This window comes from Amblyomma mixtum, chromosome 4, assembly GCF_055824585.1.
Source record: "Amblyomma mixtum isolate Tamu chromosome 4, ASM5582458v1, whole genome shotgun sequence".
NCBI lineage: Eukaryota > Metazoa > Arthropoda > Arachnida > Ixodida > Ixodidae > Amblyomma > Amblyomma mixtum.
The window spans coordinates 156,943,105-156,969,935 of NC_143015.1; the positions used below are offsets into that span (position 1 = coordinate 156,943,105).

At 46.5% G+C, this 26,831-nt stretch overlaps 1 protein-coding gene across 1 annotated transcript in view; it reads right to left on the reverse strand.

Moving 5' to 3' along the window:
- Positions 1-867: 867 nt before the first annotated feature.
- LOC149348917 (nucleoprotein TPR-like) overlaps positions 868-26,831 on the reverse strand; it is a 115,226-nt gene continuing 89,262 nt past the window's right edge. The window contains exons 36-49 of the mRNA XM_089541028.1: positions 24,550-24,645; positions 23,947-24,022; positions 22,605-22,741; positions 20,985-21,106; positions 20,282-20,347; positions 19,518-19,626; positions 18,539-18,774; positions 13,669-13,772; positions 10,688-10,788; positions 10,452-10,547; positions 8,227-8,428; positions 7,636-7,772; positions 4,418-4,531; positions 868-2,589 (exon numbers count right to left, since the gene is read on the reverse strand). Coding sequence (XP_089397154.1) covers positions 2,159-2,589; positions 4,418-4,531; positions 7,636-7,772; positions 8,227-8,428; positions 10,452-10,547; positions 10,688-10,788; positions 13,669-13,772; positions 18,539-18,774; positions 19,518-19,626; positions 20,282-20,347; positions 20,985-21,106; positions 22,605-22,741; positions 23,947-24,022; positions 24,550-24,645 — 2,027 coding nt within the window. The 3' untranslated portion in view covers positions 868-2,158. The remainder of the gene's footprint in view (positions 2,590-4,417; positions 4,532-7,635; positions 7,773-8,226; positions 8,429-10,451; positions 10,548-10,687; positions 10,789-13,668; positions 13,773-18,538; positions 18,775-19,517; positions 19,627-20,281; positions 20,348-20,984; positions 21,107-22,604; positions 22,742-23,946; positions 24,023-24,549; positions 24,646-26,831) is intronic.

Genomic DNA, 26,831 nt, shown 5'->3' on the forward strand with positions numbered 1-26,831 from the left:
ACAGATATGCTTCCCACATTCTGGTCTCTGCTTACCTGGAGAACACCCAGCAAATTCTTAGTCGGGTGAGCTCGCTGGAACCACCCGATACTTTATGGAACCTGCTGTCCGAATCTGCTGGCCCTATTTGTGATAAGACAGCCGTATGCGACTGTCTCCGCAGATGACGCTGAGACAGTGGGACAGCTTGTGGACGAAGACACTGCTAACATCTCAGATAACCAGGATATCACTGATACGAATTGAGAAGAGGACTTGAGAGAACCTGTGCCCAAGTGCCTTGCGCTCGGCATGGTTCGTAGTTATTGCACGTTGATAGAAAGCTGCGGTCTAAGCTGCTCGAAGTCCATCGATAACACTGAAAAATGTGTTCTCTCCGAGGCACTGAAGATGAAGAAACAAAAAATTCATGACACATTTGCTCAGTAATCTGCGCACTGTAAGTGGCTATCAAAGAAATAAATTTTTTTCCATCTCCATGTTTGTACGTTATTAAATTTGTTGGTTTTTATACTGAATTACATGTTATATCAGACTCGTAGCAATTTTCGTGAGAGTTCGATCTGTTTGTTCGACTGTACACAATGCACTGCGCCTGGGAATTTTATGAATTCGTATTGTCCCGAAATTTGTATCAACCGTGTTCGTATCATCGAGATTCTGCTGAAAAGCACTAAGGTCAACAACTGAGTGCACGAAACATGAAGAGTGACAAAAAATTTATTACATCATTTTCTTGCACTCAAAAGAAACAACCAAACATACAACATTTCGGGTGCGATGAGTACGTCGGCACATCGCTGATTGAAGCCCTCGCCAGGATTCACGTAACAGCTGCCCCAATAAAAGAGCAAGACAGCGCAGCAACATCTTCACATCTTGTGCTGCACAAGCCTGGTCAACAGGTCATGCAGGTTTTGGGTCCAGTAAGTAAAGACAAGAGAAAAGGAACGCAAAGACAAATTTCTAAACCCGTTCTAACTAGCTATAACAGCTTCAACACAAATTACGCAAAGTCAGCTTCAATGACATTGTTGTTGGCGTCACCAAGGAAAATGTTAGTCCGCCCACCAGCATGATGACAATGTCGTTCAGTCACCAGCCACAATATGAACACAGAAGATTGTGACAACCAAAATGATGAGAGTTGTTCCAATGCTGTCGTGCTACAGTGACCATGATAAGCTGTGCATCACCTGAAGTTGGACACAAATGAACTGTAGGATGCAGGCCGCATTAAAGCAGCTGTTCAAAAAAAAAAATGCGAAGCAGCAACAATTATGTCTACTATGAAATCGAGGTGCAGCATTTTCAATGGTGAAACATGCTAATGTTTTGGTTCATGAGCACGTAATGAAAAGAACGCTTCAAACTTAAAAGCTTTAAAACTTTCGTTACCTGTAGATGCAGCAATGAATCACTTGCCTTGTTGACATTCCTGTATTGCTACATTGATTACCAACACAAAACACGGTACACCGCCGGTAGAACGGGCAGCCATTTCTCTGCTCTCCCTCAAACCTTCGTTCCAACCTACTTTACAATCTTCCAAGCAATGCTTTTACAAGCGTAAGGGCTCATACTTTCAGCAACCTATCCAGAACTATCAGTCAGCACTTCTGTGTAGTTCCATTTTTCAAAGAGAAAACCTTGCCAGAACACGCAAAACAGAAACTGCACCATTTCCATGATTTCACACAATCTCCTCCCTGCAACACGCTGCTCAGTAGAAAAACTTCATGACTGCTCCTCTCTCAAACACTCAACAGTGGATAATGCAGACTATATAAGTGCCCCCTACAAAGACAACGAATGCAAGTGAGCGTAAAGCAACTGCTTCTGATCAAATACTATTACATACGTTGCCAAACCAGTGCAGGGCAGCCACCACACATTCAGCTGAGCAGACAACCTCGTGCAGCCCATGTCAAAAGTATACGGGCCATTTAGCACTTTAGCAGATCTGTCATCCAGCCATGAGGCAGGCACAGCAAGCACCGAGATAAACACGGAATGCAAAAGGAAACCCCTCAACACGGCTCGATCTCTCCTCTGCTAAGTGGCCTGTGAACTTATGACAAAGACTGCACCCCACGCGCCCGAAGACACTACCGCTAAGCTTTCTCACTTGGCCCCACTTTAAACGACCACCAGCGGCTTAGAAAGGGTGCGGGCCGCGGGGGGGCCGCCCACCCCTCCAGTTGGGGCTCCACATCAGACCCGCTGCCCCTCGCACTCGGCCGTGAGGGCCCGCCCTCCGGACCTGTGGCAACGCCCCTCGCAGGCGCACCCGGCGGCCGCGCAGCATCGGGTGCCCCCTGTGCTGCTGCTGCTGCTGTTGCTGCTGCGCCATCACGGGAGGCCCGCCGGCTCCAGCAGCAGGGGCCACGTGCGCCGGCGGCGGTGAGAAGTGGGCGGGGCTGGGCGCCGCCCCCGGAGCCCCGCCCACTGCCGGCGCCGCCACCTGCGGGGGCCCCGCCGAACTAGAGGTCGGCTCAGGCTCCTCCCACACGATGCGTCGACGCTGCGACGGCGCCTGCTGCTGCTGAGACGGCGGCCCTGATGACGACGTGGCCACGGATGCGCCAGCTGTGCACAATCCAAAGGCCAAGATGAACACCACCGAGCACCGCAACACTTTCGAGCCATACTATGCACGGTGCAAGCATACGAAAGCAGTCAACAGGGAACCAAGGAAAGAACCCGAAAATTTTACGATTGTTGCTTTTTACTCTTGCTAGAAGGGAAAAGTGGTAGGAGATAAACTGACAAGGCGGAAAGGCTTTGGGCAACAAGCACAGAGTTTCTTACTATTACCTAGAGGGAAAGCTGGCAACCCGTCTATGGGAGTTTGCATGGAGACCCCTTGAGACCACTTCAGCCACCATGGGCGCTCAAAGCATCATGGGGCGGTGAGCTACCGACTGCAGAACTACAACTTTTGGCCAAACAATAATAGAAAAATAAAGCTATTCGATAACTACAAATGTCCTACCATTCAATATCTTGTCTAATGATTGCAACAAACGAGCAGAAAAGCATTTAAGTGCAAAGTTTGCCCAAAATAAGAGACGACTCGCTCTCCTATTGGCCAAGTAGTGAACACTATAAAAACTAATATTCTTAATTAACAGGCGCACTTTTAAAAGTAAATATGTTTTCAAAAAAATGTTGTTGCTTAGTTACTTTAAGAGGTTTTTTAATGGCATTTCGAAAAAAGAAACCTTTTATTGGCGTCGTATGCTGTTGCGGTTTCACTACTATGGCTTTTGCACACTGCGTTCGCGTGAAAAGTCGTCTGCGCACACACGAACAGCATGTTCGGAATGAATCATCTTAGTAACGCCACTCCGTGTTCCTGAAAAACTACGACTGTGCCGCAACAAGTAGCTCACCGCCCCATGATGCTTTGAGCGTCCGTGGTGGCTGAAGTGCAGCGCCGCCAGCTTTCCCTCTAGGTAATAGCAAGAAACTCTATGGCAACAAGGCGGAAATGTTTCACATTGCACTCTTAAGGATAGCTTAAGCGTCGTCCAAATTTTCTGCCTCAATATATCGCATACACTCAAATTTCACAATAGGGAGTACCGTAATCGTCAGCCAAGCTTTTTTCTTTTTTTACATCTGCCACTACGGCGACAACTATCGCACACAATGGCGAAAGTGAGGACATTGTGGGCGAAACGCAATGCCATCCAACATACAATTTAACTAACCAAAACTAGCTAGTGTTCGATAAACAGCCACAATATTTTGGGGCAGGGCCATTGTGAAAGAAAATGAAACTACTTGTGTGTGCCATAAAATCAGTGTGATGTAGTCGAGGGTTTGACGGCATACCATCTGGTCAGGAATCATGGTGATGAGGATTGCTGGTCACTGGCCAAAGTCAATAAAGAAAGGAGCAAGGGAGCCGTAGCGCTCCCGAAACGTCTTTCTTTATTGACTTTGGCCAGTGACCAGCAATCCTCATCATAAAATCAGTGCCTTGGAGTCACTAAGGTACCACATGCAATGGTTTCTCGCAGTACAATGGCATGGTGCTTACACACCTTTGCTATTCACAGTATGACATCTTGTCCCTGCTGTTGCACAAACTCAAGAGCCTGTCATTGCCAGTGCTCTCCCTCCTCACAGGGAGTCTGTACAGCGCATTAGAAGATTCACGAAAGAACACAGACTACAAGAAACGAGAATCTACCAGCACCAGTAAGGGAGCAAAAAGCCAGGGCGAGGGTGAAAAGCGTTCTGCGGATGTTGCGGGATTTGCTGGCACAACTACTAACAGCAATCTCTTCAAAACGTTTCGCATTCAAGTACACGCACTGCTGGTGCCATCAACTCAGCACGGGTTCGATTCCTAACGTGCACGTGAGGCAAATGAGTTTAAAGGTTGGGCTAACACAGTGTGACCTACCTGACGGGGACGGCTCTTCCGAGGACTGTGCCTCAGAGCCAGTGTCCACTGCAGTGTCGGGCGCATCTCCTTCCGAGCAAAGGAGCTCCTCTTCCTCCTTTTCGTCGGGAGTCACTGAGAAGCAGCAGCAGTGGGGGTAGTATACATCTCATTATTCACTGACAGAACAGTATGTGGGGGGCAAAAACCTGATCGGCAGATTACGCATAACTTGTATCAAGAGAGGCAGCTTCCAAACGGGTATGTGTAAGTGAAACAGGAGTATGTACCGTATTCACTCTAATGTAACGCGACCACGACTGTAACGCGAGGGTAGACTTTTCGGGTGTGAAAAGGGGAAAAAAAAACACAATTGTAGCGCGAGGGCAGACTGCGGGCGTGTGATGGAAAAACCAAAAGGACCCGAATGTAACGTGAGAAACCGGCACTGCACAGTTCTGAAAGTCAAGTGCAACTTTATTGAAATACATGCCAAACGGGCATTCCTATGCATCCTCACGGTTGTTGTCACCGTCACTTTCATCATCACAGCTAGACTCTTCTTTCGTACTAGCTGCCTCCCACAGCAGGTCATCCTTGCTTCCGTCTAGAGCATTTGAAATTGAGCCTTTCTTGGGCTCCCAAAAACCATTTCGCAGGCGGTTGCAGCTAAGCAATTCCTCGCGATGTTTCCTCTATTCCGATTGTCGATTCGTTGACGTCGAGACGTCTTTCAGCTGCTGAACTTCTGACTTTCTCAGTAAGCAGAATAGCGTAGCGTTAGAAGCCAGCTCTATACTGAACGCACGAGCACGCCATTCCGCTTGAAGACACGCTAGACCGTTTGATGATGGGGACAGGCCAATGACATGCTCCAACACACACTGCCACCAAATACCATGCTGTGCTGCCTGTGCGTTAAGCCACATAGCCACGTTTTTGCATCAGCTGCAAGGATTAACAGACAGACAGAGGTAGGATCGCTCCTTTGCTGGAGTCTTGGCAGCGATCGCACGTGCTCGGTGCCTCCGAGATTGCTGTTTTCTTTTGCGATCACGGAGGCCACACAATCTTGCTATAGGTTGCGAGAATTCGTCAAGAGATGGCGCCCTCTCATCGCAGTGACTAGTTGATGTCGACTCTTGTTGGCTTGTTCTCACTGGCGTCGTTTTTTTTTTTTTGCATTTGCAATTAGGTTGGCACTTTGTCACTTTGCCTTAGTAGCTGTGACCCATGGTTCGCGTACTGGTTGACCAGCGAGTTGGAGTGCACGATTTCGAAAGAGCGGGACGATCAATGCACACATTTTACACCTTAAATGACTTTAATAGTGTGTGTTTGGTGCCCTTCTTAGCGTTTTTAAACCTAGTATTCGATTGTAACACAGGGGGGGGTGACATTTCCTTTCTACTTTCGGTAAAAAAACTCATTACATTCGAGTAAATACAGTATAAGTGTAGTACTACATCAAGCACAAACCAAACCACAGATTATGTGCTATGCTTATGAGGAGTTGTCTTGACCTCAAGCTGCGAAAGCACTTTCTCTGCAAAAGGTGCTTATTTTGGTGACCTAACAAACCAAAAGTACCTCAGTTTAGCAGACAGAAAGTTCACCAAATTTTAAACAAGAATATTTAAGTGCTTCCAAGGTTAAGCGCTTCTATTTAACCTCTTAATGAATGCTCACAATGAAATGACTGAACATAAAGCAGCAAAATGAATACAGTAGAAAGCTTGTTAGTTCGAAATGCAAGGTTTGGTTTGGTTTATTGGGGTTTAACGTCCCAAAGTGACTCAGGCTATGGAGACGCCGTATTGAAGGGCTCTGGAAATTTCGACCACCCAGGGTTCTTTAACGTGCACTGACATCGCACAGCCCACGGGCCTCAAGAATTTCACCTCCATCAAAATTCGTCCACTGCGGCCAGGATCGAACCCGCGTCTTACGGGTCAGAGCGCCATAACCACTGAGCCACCACGACGGGGCTTAAAGAAAGCGAAAAACGTGCGAAATAAACAAAGAAAATTAATCTAGATCAATTTTCTAGAAGGAAATCATTTAATTTGGTTTTCAAGTGACAACGCGATGACGAATAGCATTAAAACTTTAAAGAGAAAGGTGAAATGGCTGCTAATGATGGGGCCATTATACCATAATTAGCGTAAACTTTTTACAGTAGAATATTGTTGACCATGCAGAGTGCAGTCATTGTTGACTTCTTGGGATCCATGAACTAGTGAATTTTCGAGCAATATGAAAAGCAGTGTTCGTAAGAAGTAGAGAAAAAGATTACAGTAAAAGCTTGCTAACTCGAACCGCATAGGAACACCAAACCAGTTTCAATGAACCGAAGTTCGAAGTAATGAAAGTGAACAGAAAATACGATAAACTGCTGTCGGGAAGAAGTTTGGTAGTGAGATTAGCATATAAAGATATCTATGATCACATGGTTCTTTCTTTTTTTTTTTTCTGGTGGGCACTGGCCAACACGTCTTGCCCAAACATGGGGGAAGGCCTTTTCCCTTAAAAACTGAAGGAGGGAGGCATTCAGTGCACTGGAAAAGTAATACAAAGACAGATAACATGTATCAGTGGCAGCTCCAGTTGGTTTGTTTCACACACGTTACGATGATTTTGTGCCAATCGTTGTTTCGGAGTGCTGGAGAAGTTACGACGTGCCTGATTTGCTTCATATTGTTAATATCTCAGCACTGGTCACGTCATCCATCACTAAAAAACATCAGCTTCCTTAGCAAGCTACTGAAGCCTTCGAGATCAGCAGTTACGTGGCAAGCAACATTTGGGCTCTAATCTCAGAGGTCATGCAGCTACCTAGTTGCCACCACTATGCTGCCACTGCAACACAAGGGGGGGTAGAGTGAGAGAGAGAGGCCTCAGCCATTCACAGTTTTCATTCATTCAGTCATGCATGCTGTTTTTACACTCCTCCCATCTCCTCCGAAGATGAGTGGGAGGCCTCGAGGGAGCGTTGCTCAGCTGTGTGTCCAGGCCACTTAGACGGGACCAAGTCGTGCAGTTCATTCCTTCGAATTTCTGGATAATCAATGCCAGGATTAATCAATGCCTTTCAAAATCCACTGTGGCTTTCAAGGGTAGGTGGAGGGAAGAAGTCCCTTACTGTCCGACCAGTGACAGATTACATAATCCATTAGCAAGCAAATGATTTCTGCTTGTTCTGAGACACGTGCTGGCAGTGCCCAAACTGAAGCACTCACCTTCAATCACAGGCACTGGAGAGATGACAACTGTGGATGGTGACGCCCGCCTGGCTCCTGGCTCAGCCTTGGCTGGCGATCCTTCGGGCTCTGAGGGCTCCTCCACAATGGGCACGGCTGAACTGTCCGACGAAGGCCTGCACAAGGCAGATAAGCACCAGGGCATGATGAATTCAATGTGAGGTCACAGCTGTAAATGACTTATGTGCATTCAAATCAATGCACAGCAAGAACTGGTTTGGTTTGCCTTTGGGTGTTCAACGTCCCAAAGAGGCTCAGGCATGAGGGATGCCGTAGTGGAGGGCTCCGGAAATTACGACCATCTGGGGTTCTTCAACGTGCACTGACATCGCACAGTACACAGGACTCTAGAATTTCGCCTCCATTGAAATTCTACCGATGCGGCCGAGATCGAACCCACGTCTTTCGGGTTAGCAGCCGAGCGCCACAACCACTGAGCCACCGCGGCAGCTTAACTCTGTTTTATGTGTTGCCATAACATCCCTCCTATTCGCTGCTATGTGCCACTACCAAACCAGCAGTTGTGGTGCTGTGCGTCTGAGAAAACAGAATTGCGCCAACAGGACGCACCCTTCTTCGCTGGACTCGGGGGCCTCGGTGACAAGAACGACGGGCGGGCTGCAGACGGTGAGCGTGCCCGCCGCAGAAGCCTCCTCCTCGCTGGGGGCAGGTGGCGCTCCCTCCTCGGGTGCCTCGTCGGGGGGCTCCTCCACAACACTCGCCTCCGCTTGGAACAGAGATGCGTCCCGCGATTCTGTGCGAAACACAAATCCTGCATGTGCCGCATGTCCTTGCTTACACACACACAGGTAGCATCCCATCACCAGACGCCATGCATCCAAGCAACTACACCGAAAGAAAGAAAAAGGAAGGGATACTAGCTGTTGGGTTTCTGTTCAGAGGAACTGCTCAATCCTGAGGCAAGACGTGATGCATGAAGTCTTAGTGAATAGACAGGCACGCTGAAATTAACTTGTCACTTCTTTCCCACCGCCGCCACATTTCTAACCTCTGCCTTTTTCACAACTTCTTCAACAGGTCATTGCACGAAGCAGTATGCCGCATGCACATATCTCAGTGCAGTCATCAACCGCTTCAAGTTGTATGTTCACATTCCGTATTACTACATTCTCAGCCTCGTTTTTTTGCCTGAGCAGCATCTGACTGGAATGGACTACCCCACTAAGTTACAACCATCACCTGTCCATCAAGATTTTACCAAGAAATAACGCAGCTGATGTTAGGCTGAGCCTCAAGTTATATCCGTAGCCCCACCCCTTACAAGTGCCCGTGAATAGGGGTCTTGAAGGAAAATAAACTGAAGTGAACCGAATGCATTCAGCAAGTAAGTAGTGCTTTAGCAAAAGTGCAGAACAGATATGCAGTGTGCGCTGCTGAGGATGTGCTGCTCCTATAAAGAAACACAGGAAGGAACACAAAAAGGAAGGAAATAGAAGCAAGGAAGAAATGAAAAAGAAAAAAAGTTGTGTTGTGTTGTGTTGGGTTTTATGGCACATAGGCAACTGAGGCCATCATGCGCCAAACACAAGGTATTGTAAAAGTTCTTTGTTGAATATTAGAGACATGTAAAAAGTCATCCCTGGTGTAAAGGCCTTCAGGCATTAATATTACCTTTTGAGCATGTACACAAATTTTACAAATGGCTACTAGTAAAAGCTTTAAAGGGGGCTGGGAAACCTCAGTAGCTATCCTTGGCTGGACAAGGACACTGAGACTCCCAATCAACCAAAATTAAAACCTCAGCCTTCTTCTCAGGCGTGAGAAAGTGGCTGAGGTGCATTAGAATTAAAACAGACCTGTGGGTAAAAATTTAGAGACACTTAAAAAATCCAGTTTCTTTAAGAAAGCTGAAAACACATGATATATCAGCAACTGCATCATCTCCTAAAAGCAGTGCGGGATGAAAAGGGATGTATTCGTTATAAAATTGAGTAAAGTACTTTCTCCTTAGTTTTTCCAAAAAAAAGTGAAGAGCATGCAAGACGCAAGGCAGGAACACAGGAAGAGAATGATGGAAGGAGACAATGAATGGAAGAAAAACAAGGATCAAAATAAATAAAAACGGCCGTGAAAGGAAAGACAAGAACCTCCAAGAGATTAAAGGTGCACTGAAGAGGATTCTGAACATGTCTTTTTGCCGCGGGAACTCGATCCACACGTTTCTAGCATTCTTAGAAACAGTGACTTATTGCCCTGTGTGGCCGATTTCCCCAATTAAAACGAATTAACGTCCGGCTCCCGCCTTTTTTTTTTTAAATTCTGCCTCGTACGGTGGGCGGACTCGACCGACGCGTGGAGCGCCTTTCACCCAGTCCCGTGGAGGCTTTGCTTTCGCTTTATTTTGTTTTTTAGGTTTCCATGAATAAATAGTTTCATTCGCAGATAATATAGCCGCAAAATAAGCCCGCAGAAATAAAAATACGCGCAGACTATTTGCTTCTACGGACTACTACGTATTACTCCGCCGATGGCAGAGCGGCAAGCCGCCACGGGACTGGGTGAAAGGCGCTCCATGCGTTAGTCGACTCCGCCCATCGTACGAGGCAGAATTAAAAAAAAAAGGCGGGAGCCGGCCACACAGGGCAGTAAATCGCAGTTTCTAAGAATGCTAGGAACGTGTAGATCGAGTTCCCGCGGCAAAAAGACAAGTTCAGATTCCTCTTCAGTGCACCTTTAAGCAAAGCAAGAAAGCAGGCGTCCACCTATGTATCCAGGCAAACTGCTGCCAGAAAAACACAGAAAATGTGCACTAACTGCACATGCGTTTGGCTCACCGGGTGGGGAGATTTGCAGCGGTGTGGATGGTACGCTGCGGCCGCCTCCTTCTTCAAAGTGCGACAGGTCCATTCGGGTGTCGTCCACTCCCACACCTGGGAAAGAACACGCAGTCGCATATGGTTTTTTTTTTTTTCCAAATCTTGACCCTTTATCTGCTGCAACTGATCATGAACATGAGAGCAGAAATGTAAATGAAAGAAGTGACATCATGTGGAGTGCATGGTAGACCCACCTTCCTGTGAGGCAAGCTGTGACAGACCGGATGGCTCTGGTGCGGACTGACTTTCGGATGCCGTGCCGAAGACAAAGCCACCGTGCGGCACGTGTGGAGAGCTATGAAGGGGGATGGGACACACGGAGAAAATGACCGCAGCAAAAGTTTTCAATAACGAAACAGGCCACGAGACTAGTCAGTGTAACTAAAACATTCTAAACCCGCATGCTGTAACCCTCCATAACCAAACCTGAGTGCGTACTGTGGCACCATAAACTTGCGGCTCATTTAATTGGTACATCACATATGCAAACAAATACATCACATATGCATACATCACATACATCACATATGCAAACAAACTCAACATTCATTAGGTCCAAATTAGAGTACGCTTCGGCATTATGGGATCGGCATTATGGATGGAGAAAGACATATACAAGATAGAGATGGTGCAAAGGAAAGCGGTTAGGTTTATTTATAACAAATACAGGAGGTTAGACTCACCTACAACACTAATGAAAACCAACCATATTCCATTACTTGAAGTACGCAGAAAAATTTCCAGTCTGTTGTTTATGCACAACCTTTTAACACATAAACTAAACATACCCAGCCCTGTAATTCTCAAACAATTGTCGCGCCGAACACACCATTCACGAATTCATTTGCTGGAACCCATTTTTGCAAAGACTGACTAATTCAAGCACAGTTTTTTTTCCACGGACTGTTTCCGACTGGAACTCTCTTCCCGAGGCCATTTTCCAGTCCTCAAATTTTAGTAAAGCTCTTGAGAAGCATTTTCTCGAGTGAATGAGCGTTGTATTTTGTTATTCTGCTCATTGTTTGTAACCCGATGTATTTTCTTCGTATTTGTCATTTTCAATGCCTTGTATAGCCCCTCCTGCATGGGCCGATCTATCGGCCTGCAGTATTATGAAATAAATAAATAAATAAATAAATAAATAAATAAATAAATAAATAAATAAATAAATAAATAAAGACAGAACATCGCACAGCTAAAGGACTATTGCCCACTGTTTGCCAATTTCCTCACACCGGCTGGCATTTTTAAGGGGGGACACTGGTCTTGAAAAGAAAATTTTATTAATTTAGTCATAGTTATGAAATTTTCAGGGCCCATGTATTTTTGTGCGCTGATTCTAGATATGTCATTTAATTTCATGTAAAACAATTCCTTGAGCACTTATGCACTTTTTATGCAAGTATTTTGCGGAGAGTTTTGAAGAAAATTTTCTGCAGGAAACTCGCTGAAATGTATGCCATTGGGTTCTCTTGACACCAAGGAATACAATAAGGGTGAAATCATCATCCTGGCTCTCATAGAACTTGAGTAACAGGGTACTGAAGCTGCCACTTCAGAAACAGGAATACACATTTTCCTTCTCATTTCAGAAGCGACAACTTCAAAACTCTATAACTTAAGTTCTATGATAGGCAGGAAGACAATTTCACCCTTATTGTGTTCCTTGGCGTCAAGAGAACCCAATGGCACACATTTCAGCGAGTTTCCCGCAGCAAATTTTCTTCAAAACTCTCCGCAAAATACTAGCATTAAAAGTGCATAAGTGCTCAAGGAATTGTTTTGCATGAAATTAAATGACACATTTAGAATCAGCACACAAAAATACATATTCCCTGAAGATTTCATAACTGTGACCTCATTAATAAAAATTTTTTTTTCAAGACCAGTGTCCCCCCTTAGAACAACACTACATTGAATTACCTGTCAACAATCTTGCTTCATTTTAGCCATTAATTAACAATAAGACCTGCCTAATCAAAAGGCATTACAGCAGAATATATCAAAACCAAATCCCGAGTACTGAAGACAGACGCAGGGTTAGCAAGCAACTGAAATGTGCTTTCCTTTCTAAAAGTAGGAGAAGGTTTCTCTGCTAATCCCATGCACCTCTCGAGTGCTCCTTTAGGCAACTTCATCTCCGTCCTTTCAGCGCATGGAAATCAGCCCCGTAAACACCAATGGCCTAGCATCTCATGAAAATGGTCCATTAAAGGTGCACTGAGGAGGAATCTGAACTCGTCTTTTTGCCGCCGGAACTCAATCTGCACGTTCCGAGCATTCTTAGAAACTGCGGCTTACTGCCCTGTGTGGCTGATTTCCCTAATTAAATCGAATTAACGCCCGGCTCCCGCCTTTTTTTTTTAATTCTGCCTCGTACGGTGGGCGGAGTTGACCAACGCGGGGAGTGCCTTTCACCCAGTCCCGTGGCGGCTTGCCGCTCTGCCATCGGCGGATTAATACGTAGTATTCCCTAGAAGCAAATAGTCTGCGCATATTTTTATTTCTGTGGGCTTATTTTGCGGCTATATTATCTGCAAATGAAACTATTTATTCACGAAAACCTAAAAAACAAAATAGCCTCCACGGAGCTGGCTGCAAGACACTCCCCGCGTTGGTCGACTCCGCCCACCGTACGAGGAGAATTAAAAAAAAAAGGCGGGAGCCGGGCGTTAAGTCGATTTAATTAGGGAAATCGGCCACACAGGGCAGTAAATCGCAGTTTCTAAGAAAGCTCGGAACGTGTAGATCGAGTTCCCGCGGTAAAAAGACGAGTTCAGATTCCTCTTCAGTGCACCTTTAAAGCAATGGAGTAGATTTCAAGAGAAGGCAAAAGAAGTGGGGGAGGGCAGAGAGTAATGCAAGTGAGTGACACTAGGAACTCTGCGGGGGATAGGGTGGCCACAGCTGGCACAGGACAGGGCTAATTAGAAGGATATGGGAAAGGTCTTTGTCCTGCAGTGGGCATAGTTAGGCTGATGATCATGAAGACAAACTCGTCCTCTGGCTAATCAAACAGAACACAGCAAATTTTCCAACGTTACCATTGCGCAATTTGTAGACATCAAGACAATAACAGTGACTCGCCACTTCTATCACGTGTGGAAGAGTCTAGACCCGCTCCAAAGTAATCGGCCGCAAGAGGCAACTCGGGTCAGGATCCGTTCAAACTCACCTGACAGCCTCGGCAAAGCCATCAGTCCTCCGAGGCACAAACAGGGTTGGCGTGCTGGGCACGATGCTGTCGTCGCCTTCTTCGAAGCCTGCCGCACTCTGACTCTGCAAGATTCAACAAACACGATGGAAAAAACTGGGACGTGGAAACAGCGGCCTTAACCTGGCACTAGAAGGTGACTTCGTTAGCATAACTGTGAAAGAGGCAGCGATCAGGAAGAAGCACAATGCAACACATCCTTTGAAACATCATGAAACAGCAACTATACGTTGCAAGGTGACCTGTGTAAGATGTGGCTGATATGTCCATTCTGCCAAAAGTCATAAAGACGGTTGATCTTCCCTACAACAGTCCAATTCATTTGAGTTCCAACATCCAACTACAAGGCTTCATGTCCTCGACATTCCTCACGGAGTAGCTAGGTGATAGCATTAAACAGAAGTTCTAGTAAGTAGCAGTCCTGAATAAAAGCTTCCAGCCCTCAGACTGTCATACGCCCTCTCCATTTGTTGCAGTACAATGCTACAGTATCCAAATCCTGCAAAACTAGGCACGTTTGAAAAAAAAAAAAAAATCCCTTACACCTAACTTCCTGCTAGTGGTTTTCCCTGACGGCACAAAACTACTGAAAAAAATCTGTCCAGGGCCACCCTGAAGCATGTCAAAAGACACAAAAATGTGAAATGAGACATGCACTCGTACACCCTCAGCTGGGCACTACCTTATTGCACTAGACCAGTGTCATCCTGAGGCCTCCTGTCTTGACTGAACAGGAATCCTGACCAATAACACTAATGCACAGCCCCTCCATCATTACAGCAATTCCTTACAATCCAAACAGATTAGCCAAAACCCATAACAGCCGCGGCTACCTTTGCAATAGAGCAAAGTTCTATTCGAAGCCTGACAAGGTGGACTAAGACGACATGATAGAGCTGTGCACGGGCTCGGGCCGGCCCGAAAGCCCGTACCCGGCCCGGCCCGCGGGCCGGGCTCGGGCCTTGCGGAAGTCTATTCACCCGGGCCCGGGCCGGGCTCGGGCCACGGTATATTTGTCTTAGACAAGCCGGCCGGGCTTCGCGACGATCGCGATTGCTCCTGTGTGGCTCCAGCCCCCTTGCTCAGAGTTTGAGCTTTCACAGGTTTGGAGAAGCAAGGCAGCGACGTACCCAAAGCTTTCTCTTCTTGCCAAGAAAGTGTTAGCCATTCCGGCTACCAGTTCAAGCAGCGAGAGAAACTTCAGCGCTGCCGGGTTCATTAAGCAGGAGCGCCGCACTTGCCTCAAGCCGTCATCAATGGACGATTTGTTGTTTTTACATAATAACTTGCAGTGATAACTCTCTACATGCGCCGTGTTTGCATATACTCACTAATTTTCATCTAGACCATGAGAGCCAAGCATTTTAAAAGCATTGAAATAAACCGATTTTCCTTAAATTATCTCTTTCTGTTTCGTCGTCACTTCAATTTCAGTTTTTCAGGTCAGGCCGGGCCCAGGCCGGGCCTTAACTCGGGCCGGGCCCGGGCGGGCTTATACCCCTGTCACACGGCCAGTTTCAATGGCCATCGAGTCGAGGGCCTTCCGAGATTTTCGATCGCCATCGAACTGGAGGGAGTTGTGGTGCTGCTACACGGCAAATCTCAATGGCCATTGAAGTCGTTCTCACCTCTTACGCCAAGCTCGTGTGGCGCCACAATCGCTACGTTCGGTTTCGCGCAAATAACAAAAATATATTGACGAAACTTAACTAAATGTTGAAATACACTTTTTTGCAGTCATAAGGCGTGTTCACACTTGTTCAAAAATCCGGCAAGCGAAGCGGATTCGCTCGCCGCAAAAACTAGGACCTGTTCTCATCTGTTGACGCCCCGGCGAGTTGGAACGGCCGCGCCGCTGCTGCTTGTCGCTGTGCGCACCACGTCGCCGCTCGCGGCGCACACAGATGCAGTGAGAAAAGCGCATAAATTTATGCTGTCTACGTACCACGAGCGTATGCACGCTTACGTACGCTAAACGCAGGCGCATTCCCACACTTAGTTCAGCGTATGCTAGCAGAGACGCAAAAATAAATTTAGCCTCTAGTGGCGCCATCTGGTTGTCAAAACGGGAACCATTACTGTCAACAAACCGACTCTCTTAGGCCTAGCAGCGGCAGAATCGTCACTCTAAATAAAAAATAAAACAAATTTATCACTTATACGTTTTCTTGTAGGCAAGATGAGACGAAGCGAAAGACCGGTGCCCCATTTATGACCAGTGAACGGACAGAAAAAGGCAGCAACAAGGAGAATTCAGTCCGAAGCGAGGGGTCCGGCTTTGAAGGGCGCCGCCATGTTTGTTGTCATTCGAAGCAATGCTAGCAACCCTGGGCAACGCTCGAAGGCCCTCGAAATCTCGATAGAGTTCCGGGCTGCTCCGTCGACTCGATAGACTATTGACTCGATGGCCATTCAAACTGGCCGTGTAGCAGCGCTCGATCGCCTTCGAGTCGATAGACTATCGGTTCGAGGGCCTTCGAAATGCCCGTGTGACAGGGGTATTAGGTTTCTTCAGTGTCGGGCCAGGCCTCCGTCAGTAGTGTAGGGCTCGGGCCGGGCGCGGGCTGAAATTTGCGGCCCGTGCACAGCTCTACGACATGACAGCATTCAGCAGGCAGGCAAACGCATAACAGGTAGCCCGGACTTATACGCAGAACCATATTTTGAGAGTCAAGCAATGGCAGAATTTTCGCAGCGATACGAGCTGCGGTTAAACTCATCTTTATTGGCCCCCCACTGCAGAGCAAAATACACAAAAGTTAGGTCTTACATATCACTCTTTTTCTCGAGACTTCTGAAAAGAAGAGAAAGCAGAGGTGTAAATCTCCTCGTTAGGTTGTTGGTTGGTTGGTTTATGGGGTTTAACGTCCCAAAGCGACTGAGGCTATGAGAGACACCGTAGTGGAGGGCTCCGGAAATTTCGACCACCTGGGGTTCTTTAACGTGCACTGACATCGCACAGTACACGGGCCTCTGGAATTTCTCCTCCAAAGAAATTCAGCCGCCGCGGCCGGGATCGAACCCGCGTCTTTCGGGACAGCAGCCGAGCACCATAGCCACTGAGCCACCGCGGCGGCCCTCGTTAGGTTGTGTTTAGGCTGTCTCAGAAAATCAATTCAGCGGTTTCGTCTCTCCAAAAGCGTTCACTCGCTATAGCTGCGATGAGGTATGAAACTTGTTGACTAGGAATAGATTCCTTGATTTCATTTCTTCTTTGCTTCATAAATGTGCACAACAGTGAAAGTGGCAACACCTAAGCTTATTGCAGAATATATTTACAAAAAAAAAAAAACTGTCAGCCTAATTTTTGTGCCATTTAGAAACAGGTGCCAGCATCCTGAAAAAAAAAAAAAAACCTAAAACCAAGCCACCTAGTCAAAACACAACTTATGCAAAGCTACTAGCAACCTTAAAGGTGCACTGAAGAGGAATCTGAACTCGTCTTTTTGCCGTGGGAACTCGATCTACACGTTCCTAGCATTCTTAGAAACTGCGACTTATTGCCCAGTGTGGCCGATTTCCCTAATTAAATCGAATTAACGTCCGGCTCCCGCCTTTACTTTTTTAATTCTCCCTCGTACGGTGGGCGGAGTCGACCGACGCGGGGAGTGCCTTTCACCCAGTCCCGTGGCGGCTTGGCGCTCTGCCATCGGCGGAGTAATACATAGTAGTCCGTAGTAGCAAATAGTCCGCGCGTATTTTTATTTATGCGGGCTTATTTTGCGGTTATATTATCTGCAAACGAAACTATTTATTCACGGAAACCTAAAAAACAAAATGAAGCGAAAGTAAAGCCTCCACGGAGCTGGCTGAAAGGCACTCCCCGCGTCGGTCGACTCCGCCCACCGTACGAGGGAGAATTCAAAAAGAAGGCGGGAGCCGGACGTTAATTCGATTTAATTAGGGAAATCGGCCACACAGGGTAATAAATCGAAGTTTCTAAGAATGCTCGGAACGTGTAGATTGAGTTCCCGCGGCAAAAAGATGAGTTCAGATTCCTCTTCAGTGGACCTTTAATTGTCTCTCCCTTATTTGGCCAAACAGATCTTTCGAGCTTTGATTCTCGGCTTTCTGCTAACATGAGCAATCACTACAACTTTTACCCAGACACTCACTCAATGTAAGACAAAAAAAAAAGGGAAACAAAAAGAGACAAGACAAGCACTAGCAAAAAAATCATTTCAGGAAGGAACAAACAAAATAAATAATTAAGCATACATGAGCATGCTGCCATGAATGCTTTTGGGCATGGCACAAAGCAGACTACATGAGGACACAAATATACATGTAACAGTAACTTCCAACAACCACCTCTCGCTTTATCCTTGTAGAGAGAGAGAGAGAGAGGAATTTTAATAAGAGGAAAAGGTGGAGAGGTCGGCTGGTTTTATCCTTATCATGTTCGCATTACGCTACTCAAGCACTAATGTACCGACAAAATCTACCTGAAACCTTTTTAAGATAGCCCTGCCCATCCCGTTGAGCTGAATTCTCACTCCTCCAATCCTAAGCTCTTCAGTAACTTGCAACTACACTTGCCCAAGAGTCACCAACCCTAGAAAAGCTCTACTGTAAGTCATAGTTGAGGTACATGCCTGCGACAGCACGCTCAAGTTATAGTTTTCTCTATTCCCTGATGGCTTTCTGCCGACTTCTCTTTCGCTAATGACTGCATTCATTACATGAGTCCCTTTCACAAATCTTAAATTAGTTCTGGTGTTATACTGCATAACTAACAACTTGCTAGTTACGCCTGATAATAACCTTTGACACCAACATGGACACCAACAACACAGACACCAACAAGAGAGCAAAGAAGTTCACAACCCACCGACGGCAGGCGCTCATTTCGCACACGAGGCAGAAGGGACAGCCTGTGCTGCTGCAGCGGAGGTGGGATCAGCAGCGACGGAGGCCCTTCCGCCGCGGAAGACTCCACGGGAGGGGCTGGCTGAAGCTCTTCTTCCTCCTCAACGGGCACGGAGGAAGAGCTCTGCTGCACATCCACATCCTCCTCGGGTAGGGGCTCCTCCATCTCATTGTCCTCGCCGGCCTCGTCACCAAGGTCTGCGCACACGCCACACCAATCCTCAGTGCGGTTTCAGCCGCAGGTCTCGGGCAACACTCTTCTACGGTATATACAGCCCTATTCCGCTGGATACCATGAGCTTGTTTACTTTCTTGTTTCCATGTTTTGTATGAGTTCGTTTCGCCGCTCTCCGTTTCTAACTCGTGTTTCAAACATGGGTCCTTTCATTTCCCTTTCCCCTGCAACAAGCAAGTGCACTGCCCACATTCACCACAACCACCAATTCCCTCAATCAGCACTTTTTTATGCGAAGCATACTACTTTAGCTACCACTTCAGCCCTTCACCGTGGTTATGCGCCTCCAAATCACGTGATACATGACGTCACACCACGTGACACGATGACGTCACGACAGTAGAGAAACGGGGGCCCACCTTGCGCCGTCGCTGTGGTTGTGCGCCTCCAAATCACGTGATACATGACGTCACGACAGTGGAGAAACGGGGGCCCACCTCGCGCCGTCGCTGTGGTTGTGCGCCTCCAAATTACGCGACACAATGATGCTTTGCATTCTCCAGGCTTAACCAAGTTAAGACTCAGCCATTTTTTTTATTATGCTCTGCTGTCTTAGCGTTAGAGAGAAGCTACCAAGTTCTCTTACATTCCAGTGAAAAAATGTTACAATGTGGACGGCTAGTGTTCCCGGAGGAATCATGGAAGAATCGTGAACACGACAAGTGTTTTGCGTTGTTGTGTCCACCTCCAGTTTCATCCTACTCACCCACAATCTCTATCTCATTGGCATCATCCATCTCTCGCTCCGCTTCGTCCAGAGACTCCGGCTCCGCCATGTCCTCTTCAGGCACATCTGCTTCACCTGAACCCCGACCCTGGAAGTTGAGTGCGAAACAAGTTATGATCAGACGACTGACTGACTGACTAAAATAGCTTTTCACATGCCAGAGAGATGCTACTGGTTATGAGACATGCCATGGTGGCGGACTCTGGGTCATACTTTCGGCCACCTAGTGTTCTTTAACCTCCAGTGGACTTGGAATAGCCGGGCTAGTCATAAGCAGAATGTTACTTCAGACTTCCGACAAGCACAGCTCGTCCCATTTTCTGGTGAAGTCTAAGGCAACTAGGCGCTCGTCCAATGCATTTTTTTTTTGTTTTCTGAAAGATTCAGCACGACTACTAAATGACCAATTTGATACCATTTTCGGGGGGAGGGGAAACTTACGTGGTTAAAGTGCATTGAACTATGAATGCATTGGCATTACTATTTCCATCATAACACGACCACTACCAAATGGTCACTAAAACTCTCATGGACATACTGCGGACGTTCAGGACATCTCTAGGACATTCAGGACATCCGCAGGACGTCTGAAGGAGTTCCGGTGCCCACTGAGTATGGCCAGGACTGAACATGCAAACTCGCGCTAAGCAGCCAAATGCCGCAGTGATTTGTTCTGGTGATAGCACACAATAAGGACATCTTGCGGCAATGTGCTCGCTGACGGCCTTCTGCCGACAACTCACCGTGCCGCAGGTGACGTTCATCTCCTCGTCTTCGTAATCATCTTCCATTCCAGATTCAGCTCCCTCCTGGAAGCACAGAGTGACAAGCTCGAGACACACCACTAGAAGGTGCTTGACCGCTCACCGACAAGGACAAGCCGAAAAGCACTTGTTTTCTGGCCACACATTTCTAGAACACATCAACATTCATCAAAGACACTATCCTCACCTCATTTTTTTTCAAGAGAATGCTCATATGTTACTCACTAATGTAATGGTGCTTGCTCCAAATAGACGCCTTTTCTGTTGAGCTGTACACAACTCTCCTAGCCCCTTTCCATCGATTTTGAAGAAATTCTATGAGCCACTGTTAGATCAATTCGTGCATTCCACACCACAAAGCTGCACTCTGAGCATGAATGACGCTGCAGTAGTGGGCTCTCTGTCAACCTTAATCACCTCTCATTTTTGAGAACACCAAAAACCTGTACACCGGCGTTATTCCCTACAGCCCCCATCAAAATTCAACACTGACGTCCCCGTACTGAACCTACAACTTACAACGTCAAGCCCACCAGAACTCCACAGCTGCTGAACCCCTATCCCGTGTGCGTACCACGTGCTCAACGGTGATCAAGATGAAGTCTCCAGTTACAGGTTACCATGGATACTAGGACAACAAAAGAAGCGCCTCCGAAAGCCCACAATAACAACGCAACATCACCTTTGGCTGTTCTTCCTCTATAGCTTCTTCCTCATCGTCGCTCTCGACAACAATTGCGTCATCCGCCGAGGTGGATTGCTGGGGCTCTTCAACACTGGGTCCGGCCAGTGAACTTGATACTCCTGCATGCACACAAAAGGGAGGAGAATCTAAAGTGGATGCTATGAAGTTGGCACTTCCCAACACGACACTCCTCAGCACCTGATCTGCCGTAAACCAACCCGCTCGTCAACGAAGCCGAACAACTGAATCCTGATACAGTGCCTGCTGCATCGTGTTCAAATGGATCCCGCTCCAAAACACCCCGAGCCCCACCGCATCAGGTACATGCTAATCCTTTGCAGAAAAGATGCAGAGCCTCAGAACAAAAATGAGCGCTCTATTCACAGTACAATAGAGTTTAACAAGCTAGCAAGAAGGGTTTCCCCTCGTGAGCACTAAGTCGGTCCAGGATATATCGAACAAGCTCCATGCGCAAAAAGTGAGCAGAATTAACAGAAGCACCACTTCCACGGGCATAGCACACAGTTCGATACACCAAACGTTTTAGATGAACAAGAGTTTGATAAACGTGAACAATGCTGCTACACATATTTGCATGGGATATTCAAGGGGATATTCTGACAGTTCAATATAAGCAATAATTTGATATATCCAGGACCGATATACTATCCGTGATTGACTGCACTAGCATGTTTTCAGGAGGTGTAAGAGCAAAACAAATGAGGCACGTGCAACGTTCCCGACAGTCAAAGAAGTGGAACTGCAAAGAAATTCGCACCTTCTTTTTCACTGAGGAATTCATCAATATCCTCCTTTTGTAAGTGAAAGCTCACCAACGGCAACATTTCGTTCTTAGCAAATGCAAGACAAGTGAGCCACGTGGGGCACTGGTAGACAAAAACCCAAAGCAACATTTGGTGAACGAGGGATGTCACAGTAGAAGGCTCCGGATTAATTTTGAAACCACCTGATGTTCTTTAACGTATGCTGACATTGCACAGCACACAGGTACAATGAACTAGAATATACAGTGCAGCACAGACAGGGGTCTTTGTGCGGCCCCAGCGGCATTGCCAGCTGTGGCCCATCTTCAAAGAGCCTCTGATCACAGTGTCACCAGAAACGGGTGGACCACCACGGCGTTCAAGCCGGTGCATTTTTTCGAAAAGCACTGTCAAAGTAACAGCTTTGCAAAAGAAAAATGTTTTGTCGTTTCATGCACCAGGAACGCAGCGCAATGCAAGTTACACCAATTCAGTTTGCAGTCGAACTTCGTAACGTCACAGCATTGCGTTCAGGAACGGGCGACTGCAGCGCCACCTCTTCGTTCGGCAGTGGTGGAGACAAGCAGCAAGTGCATAATCCTGGCCGGGCACTGCACTGTCCCTTCTAGCACACTGCAACATGGCCGTTTCTGTATTCCGCCACCATCAAAAAGCGCAGCCAGGATTCGATCCCGCGACCTTGGGATCAGCAGTTGAGCGCCAAAGCCACCGAGCAACCGCGTGCGGGTCAAGCATATAAGACCCCGAGAGAAGAGTGGCAAACGACTCAATAGAACTTTGCAAATTTCTCGAAAAAGAAGGGCGTTGGCGTTTCAACGGGTAAATGACGCACCTTCCTCAACTGCCTCGGCAGCCAACGGGGATGCTTCCTGGGTGGATACCTCAGCTGTGCTTGCGGCCAGCTTGTGCTTCTTGGAGAGCGGGGACTCGGGCTGCACCCCCGTGGAAGCCAGGCTCTGCGTGTCCGAGCTGCATGACCGCCCCCCTTTCCAGTTACAACAACGATCACGGCGCAACTCGTTAAGGGGGAAGCTGCACTTGAAAAAATGTTTCTATATTACAAAGTCACAGCTACAAAATTTCCAGGGAACATGTACTTTTGCATGCCGATACAGATTCCAAATATGCCATTTAATTTCGCACAGATGTAGACCTTGTGCAAGTAATGTGTTACGCAAGATTTTGGGGAGAAATTGAAAGAAATTTTTCTGCAGGGAACTTGTTGAAATGCATGCCACTGGCCTGTCTTGAAACCAAGGAATGCAATAGGGGTAAAATCATATCCTGCCATGCCACTGGCCTGTCTTGAAACCAAGGAATGCAATAGGGGTAAAATTATCATATCCTGCCATGCCACTGGCCTGTCTTGAAACCAAGGAATGCAATAGGGGTAAAATTATCATATCCTGCCATGCCACTGGCCTGTCTTGAAACCAAGGAATGCAATAGGGGTAAAATTATCATATCCTGCCATGCCACTGGCCTGTCTTGAAACCAAGGAATGCAATAGGGGTAAAATTATCATATCCTGCCATGCCACTGGCCTGTCTTGAAAACAAGGAATGCAATAGGGGTAAAATTATCATATCCTGCCCCGTCATAGAACTTGAGTTATAGGGTTTTTGAAGTTGTCAGTCCAGTTTTGGAATCTCTACAGAAAAACGCACTCCCTGGAAATTTCGCAGTTGCCACTTCATTAATAATTTTTCTTTTCCAAGAACAGCTTCCTCTCAGTAAGAAGAAAAGGTTACATGACAGGGATAAATTTAATCACTCTAGATATAAACACTAGAAGCTTGAGTTCGCATTTTCTGGCTAGAAGTTCACCACGTGGCGTATGTTGCGATTATTGATCTTGATTCTGCTAGACCAATGCTCTTTTCTCTGTTTGTTCACGTGATTATGTTGTATATATGTTTTCTGTTTTCAATAAAAAATTTAGTTTCGAGTCAGCGCTCGTCTTTGTGTCCTCTTGCTTCGTCTGTCGTCTTTTGTTCGCGCTGTTCCCTCCCACGATGTATTATTACAAACTCGCCCAGCTATCCATCCTTCTTCTCGGCAAGCTTTCAGAGCATGCCCCCTTACAACAGGTGCAGTGTGATTTTCTTTCCTGGATTTTTTTTTTCTTACTACCACACGCAACCACAGACAAGCGGCACGTGACACCCACGCACCTGGACGGCTCCTGGTCCATGTCCCGGGGTCGCTTGTGTGACGCTCCCCTGGCCGAGGATGGGCCTTCGTCAGCTGCTGTTGGGGACCAAGCATGAGGAGGCACCATCAGCATGGTAACACAGCAGGTTTCGGAAACCACAGAGAAATTCCGGACTTAGCGATTACTTTAGAAATGCAAGGCAATCGAGAATAAGACTAAGTAATTAGAAAATGCAAGTGAGCGTTGCCAGGGGAAGCCTCTTGATCAGACAAGAAAGGGACACACACATTTAAGATGACTGCTTCAGTGCACACTGTAATGCAGATGTAAAGTGAATGCTTGCGCATTTCCAAAGATGTGCAAAATGTACAAACATAAAAAACAGCCAAGACACAGAGTAAAGCAGTACAGTTGAAGCTCGTTATAACGAAGTTGAAGGGGCCTGGTCATTACTACGTTATAGCCGTAGCTTCGTTCTAGTCTGTGTTGACCGAGCTTCCAAGGGAAATCGTCGCACCTTCATTAATCCATTATTTTGTATTAAACCATTTCGTTATAATGGGATTCAACTGTATTAGATTGTCGGCACTGAGAGACAAAGAACAAGTTACAGCAAACATACCTGTCGCACTGCTCGGCTCTGCCACTTGAGTTGAAGGGGTGACGATGATTGACACCGTGCTTGTAGGCACCACGATCTCGACACCAGAATCAGTTTCTGAGCAAATTGTAAAGGGAAAAAAAAGAAAAAGTGCCGAGTAAGCTGCTGTGCTAGCTCATACAGATGAAGAAAATAGCTGCTATGCTTCTTGTAGCGGGTGCAAACACTAATGAAATTTTTTAATACGGATTGAATACGAATACAGCAGCCGAGCGAGTTTCCCGACTAATAATTTAGACTAATAATAAGCGATATTTCAGACCTCACTGAGAAACCGTCAAGCACCTCAAAGGAACACGAACATTTTCACAACCAATATTTCGGTCTCTGTAGAATCCAAAACATTTTTTAGACACTGGCAATACGGTGGAGATCGTTTTTCAACCGAAATTTTTTTTTTTTTCAGCTTAATGTAGACACATGCGAGCATCATTGTCTTCATATGCCTGTTCTTCGTCGCTATGCAGGTGCTATCTTTGATTTAAATGGAGTCAATCGAATGGGCTGGCTTGGATAGCTTGGATATTTGTTTATCATGGCTGCCACTTGGGAAAATGGCATGCTGACCAAGTCCAAAAAATCAGTTTGCGACAACAAATGAAGAAAATATGCATTCGAATATCAAATCGAATATCTGTTCATAGAGAAACAAAGATTTTAAAAATAGATAGGCGAAAAAATGCTGTTTTTTTGTTTTTTTTAAAATATAGTGTGTCATCTTTTGCAACCAAAATAAACCTAGACTGACTCAGCACCATAGAAAAGAAAACATGTGGCACTCAGAAATGCACACCATTTGGTCAGACAGTACAACAGAATGCAATCTGTACTCTGGTCATGCAAAACAAGCGGCAAAATGAGTCGTATGAGTGACACATGACTGGAGATTAAAAATAAAAAGATGAGTAGTAAAACCTTGTTATTTCAGAATTCTATGAACCAAAACAAATGGCCGCATTATCAAAAGGTGACAACATGGTTCCCTGGAACTTGCAAGGCTTTGTGGTTTTTGTGATCGTTCGCATGCACAGGATGTCCTAAACACCTTACAATGCAACTCTCCATGTGCCTGAGCAGCTGTTAGTAGAAGGGAGGCTGCAGCGAAGAGGGAAGGCGTGCGGAGTGGCTGAAATTTGTGTGCGCGTGTGCGCTTTTGCGCTGTTTTTGTGGCAGCCGCTTTAATTCCACACAAACCTCATCCACTGGAACCTAGAAATTCCGTTCTTAAGCCGCAGCATAGTTTTGCTTTCGTGTCTTCAGCTATTCGTGCTCGTGCCTCTGTTGCGATGGAACTGCACCGACAGACACGAAAAGACTCACGCAGTCCATAAGTGCGCTCAGCGGCAGCAAGCCGCTCCTTGTTCATTAAACATAGGCTGTCAAAATCCTGGCACGGGGAAAAGCACTATTGTGAAGAGACTTTCATGATGTAGCAGGCGGAAACGCAGTCACGTTGCGACGTAATTGCATAGTCCGTATTGCACAGGTGTCTATGGTAGCTTCGACAGGACTGGCTCATGAAAACGAAGCAGCCAGGAAAACACAGCACCCAGGAACGTAAAAGCGGGATTCTACTGCATTCTAATGGCAAATTCACCCGCCCTTGCGAAAAGCGAAACATCCACCCCTGAACAGGGGCAATAAATAACCAGATACAGCAGCAAATCTAGCCAATCAGAAATGAGAGAGGTTGCTACAGGCAGCATGAAGTGGGTCACCAGCAACTGTGTGTCAGCAAAAGCCATCGATGACTGGACTGACTAAACAGTCCAAGCTTACAGCCACATTCACCTCCATTAAGGGGGGACACTGGTCTTGAAAAAAAAATTTTTATTAATAAAGTCAAAGTTACGAAATCTTCAGGGAATATGTATTTTTGTGTGCCGATTCTAAATATGTCATTTAATTTCAGGTAAAAGAATTCCTTGAGCATTTATGCACTTATTATGCTAGTATTTTGCGGAGAGTTTTGAAGAAAATTTGCTGCGGGAAACTCGCTGAAATGTATGCCATTGGGTTCTCTTGACGCCAAGGAATGCAATAAGGGTAAAACTGTCTTCCTGCCTATCATAGAACTTGAGTTATAGAGTTTTGAAGTTGTCGCTTCAGAAATGAGAAGGAAAGTGTGTATTCCTGTTTCTGAAGTGGCAGCTTCAGTACCCTATTACTCAAGTTCTACGAGAGCCAGGATGATAATTTCACCCTTATTGTATTCCTTGTGTCAAGAGAACCCAATGGCATAC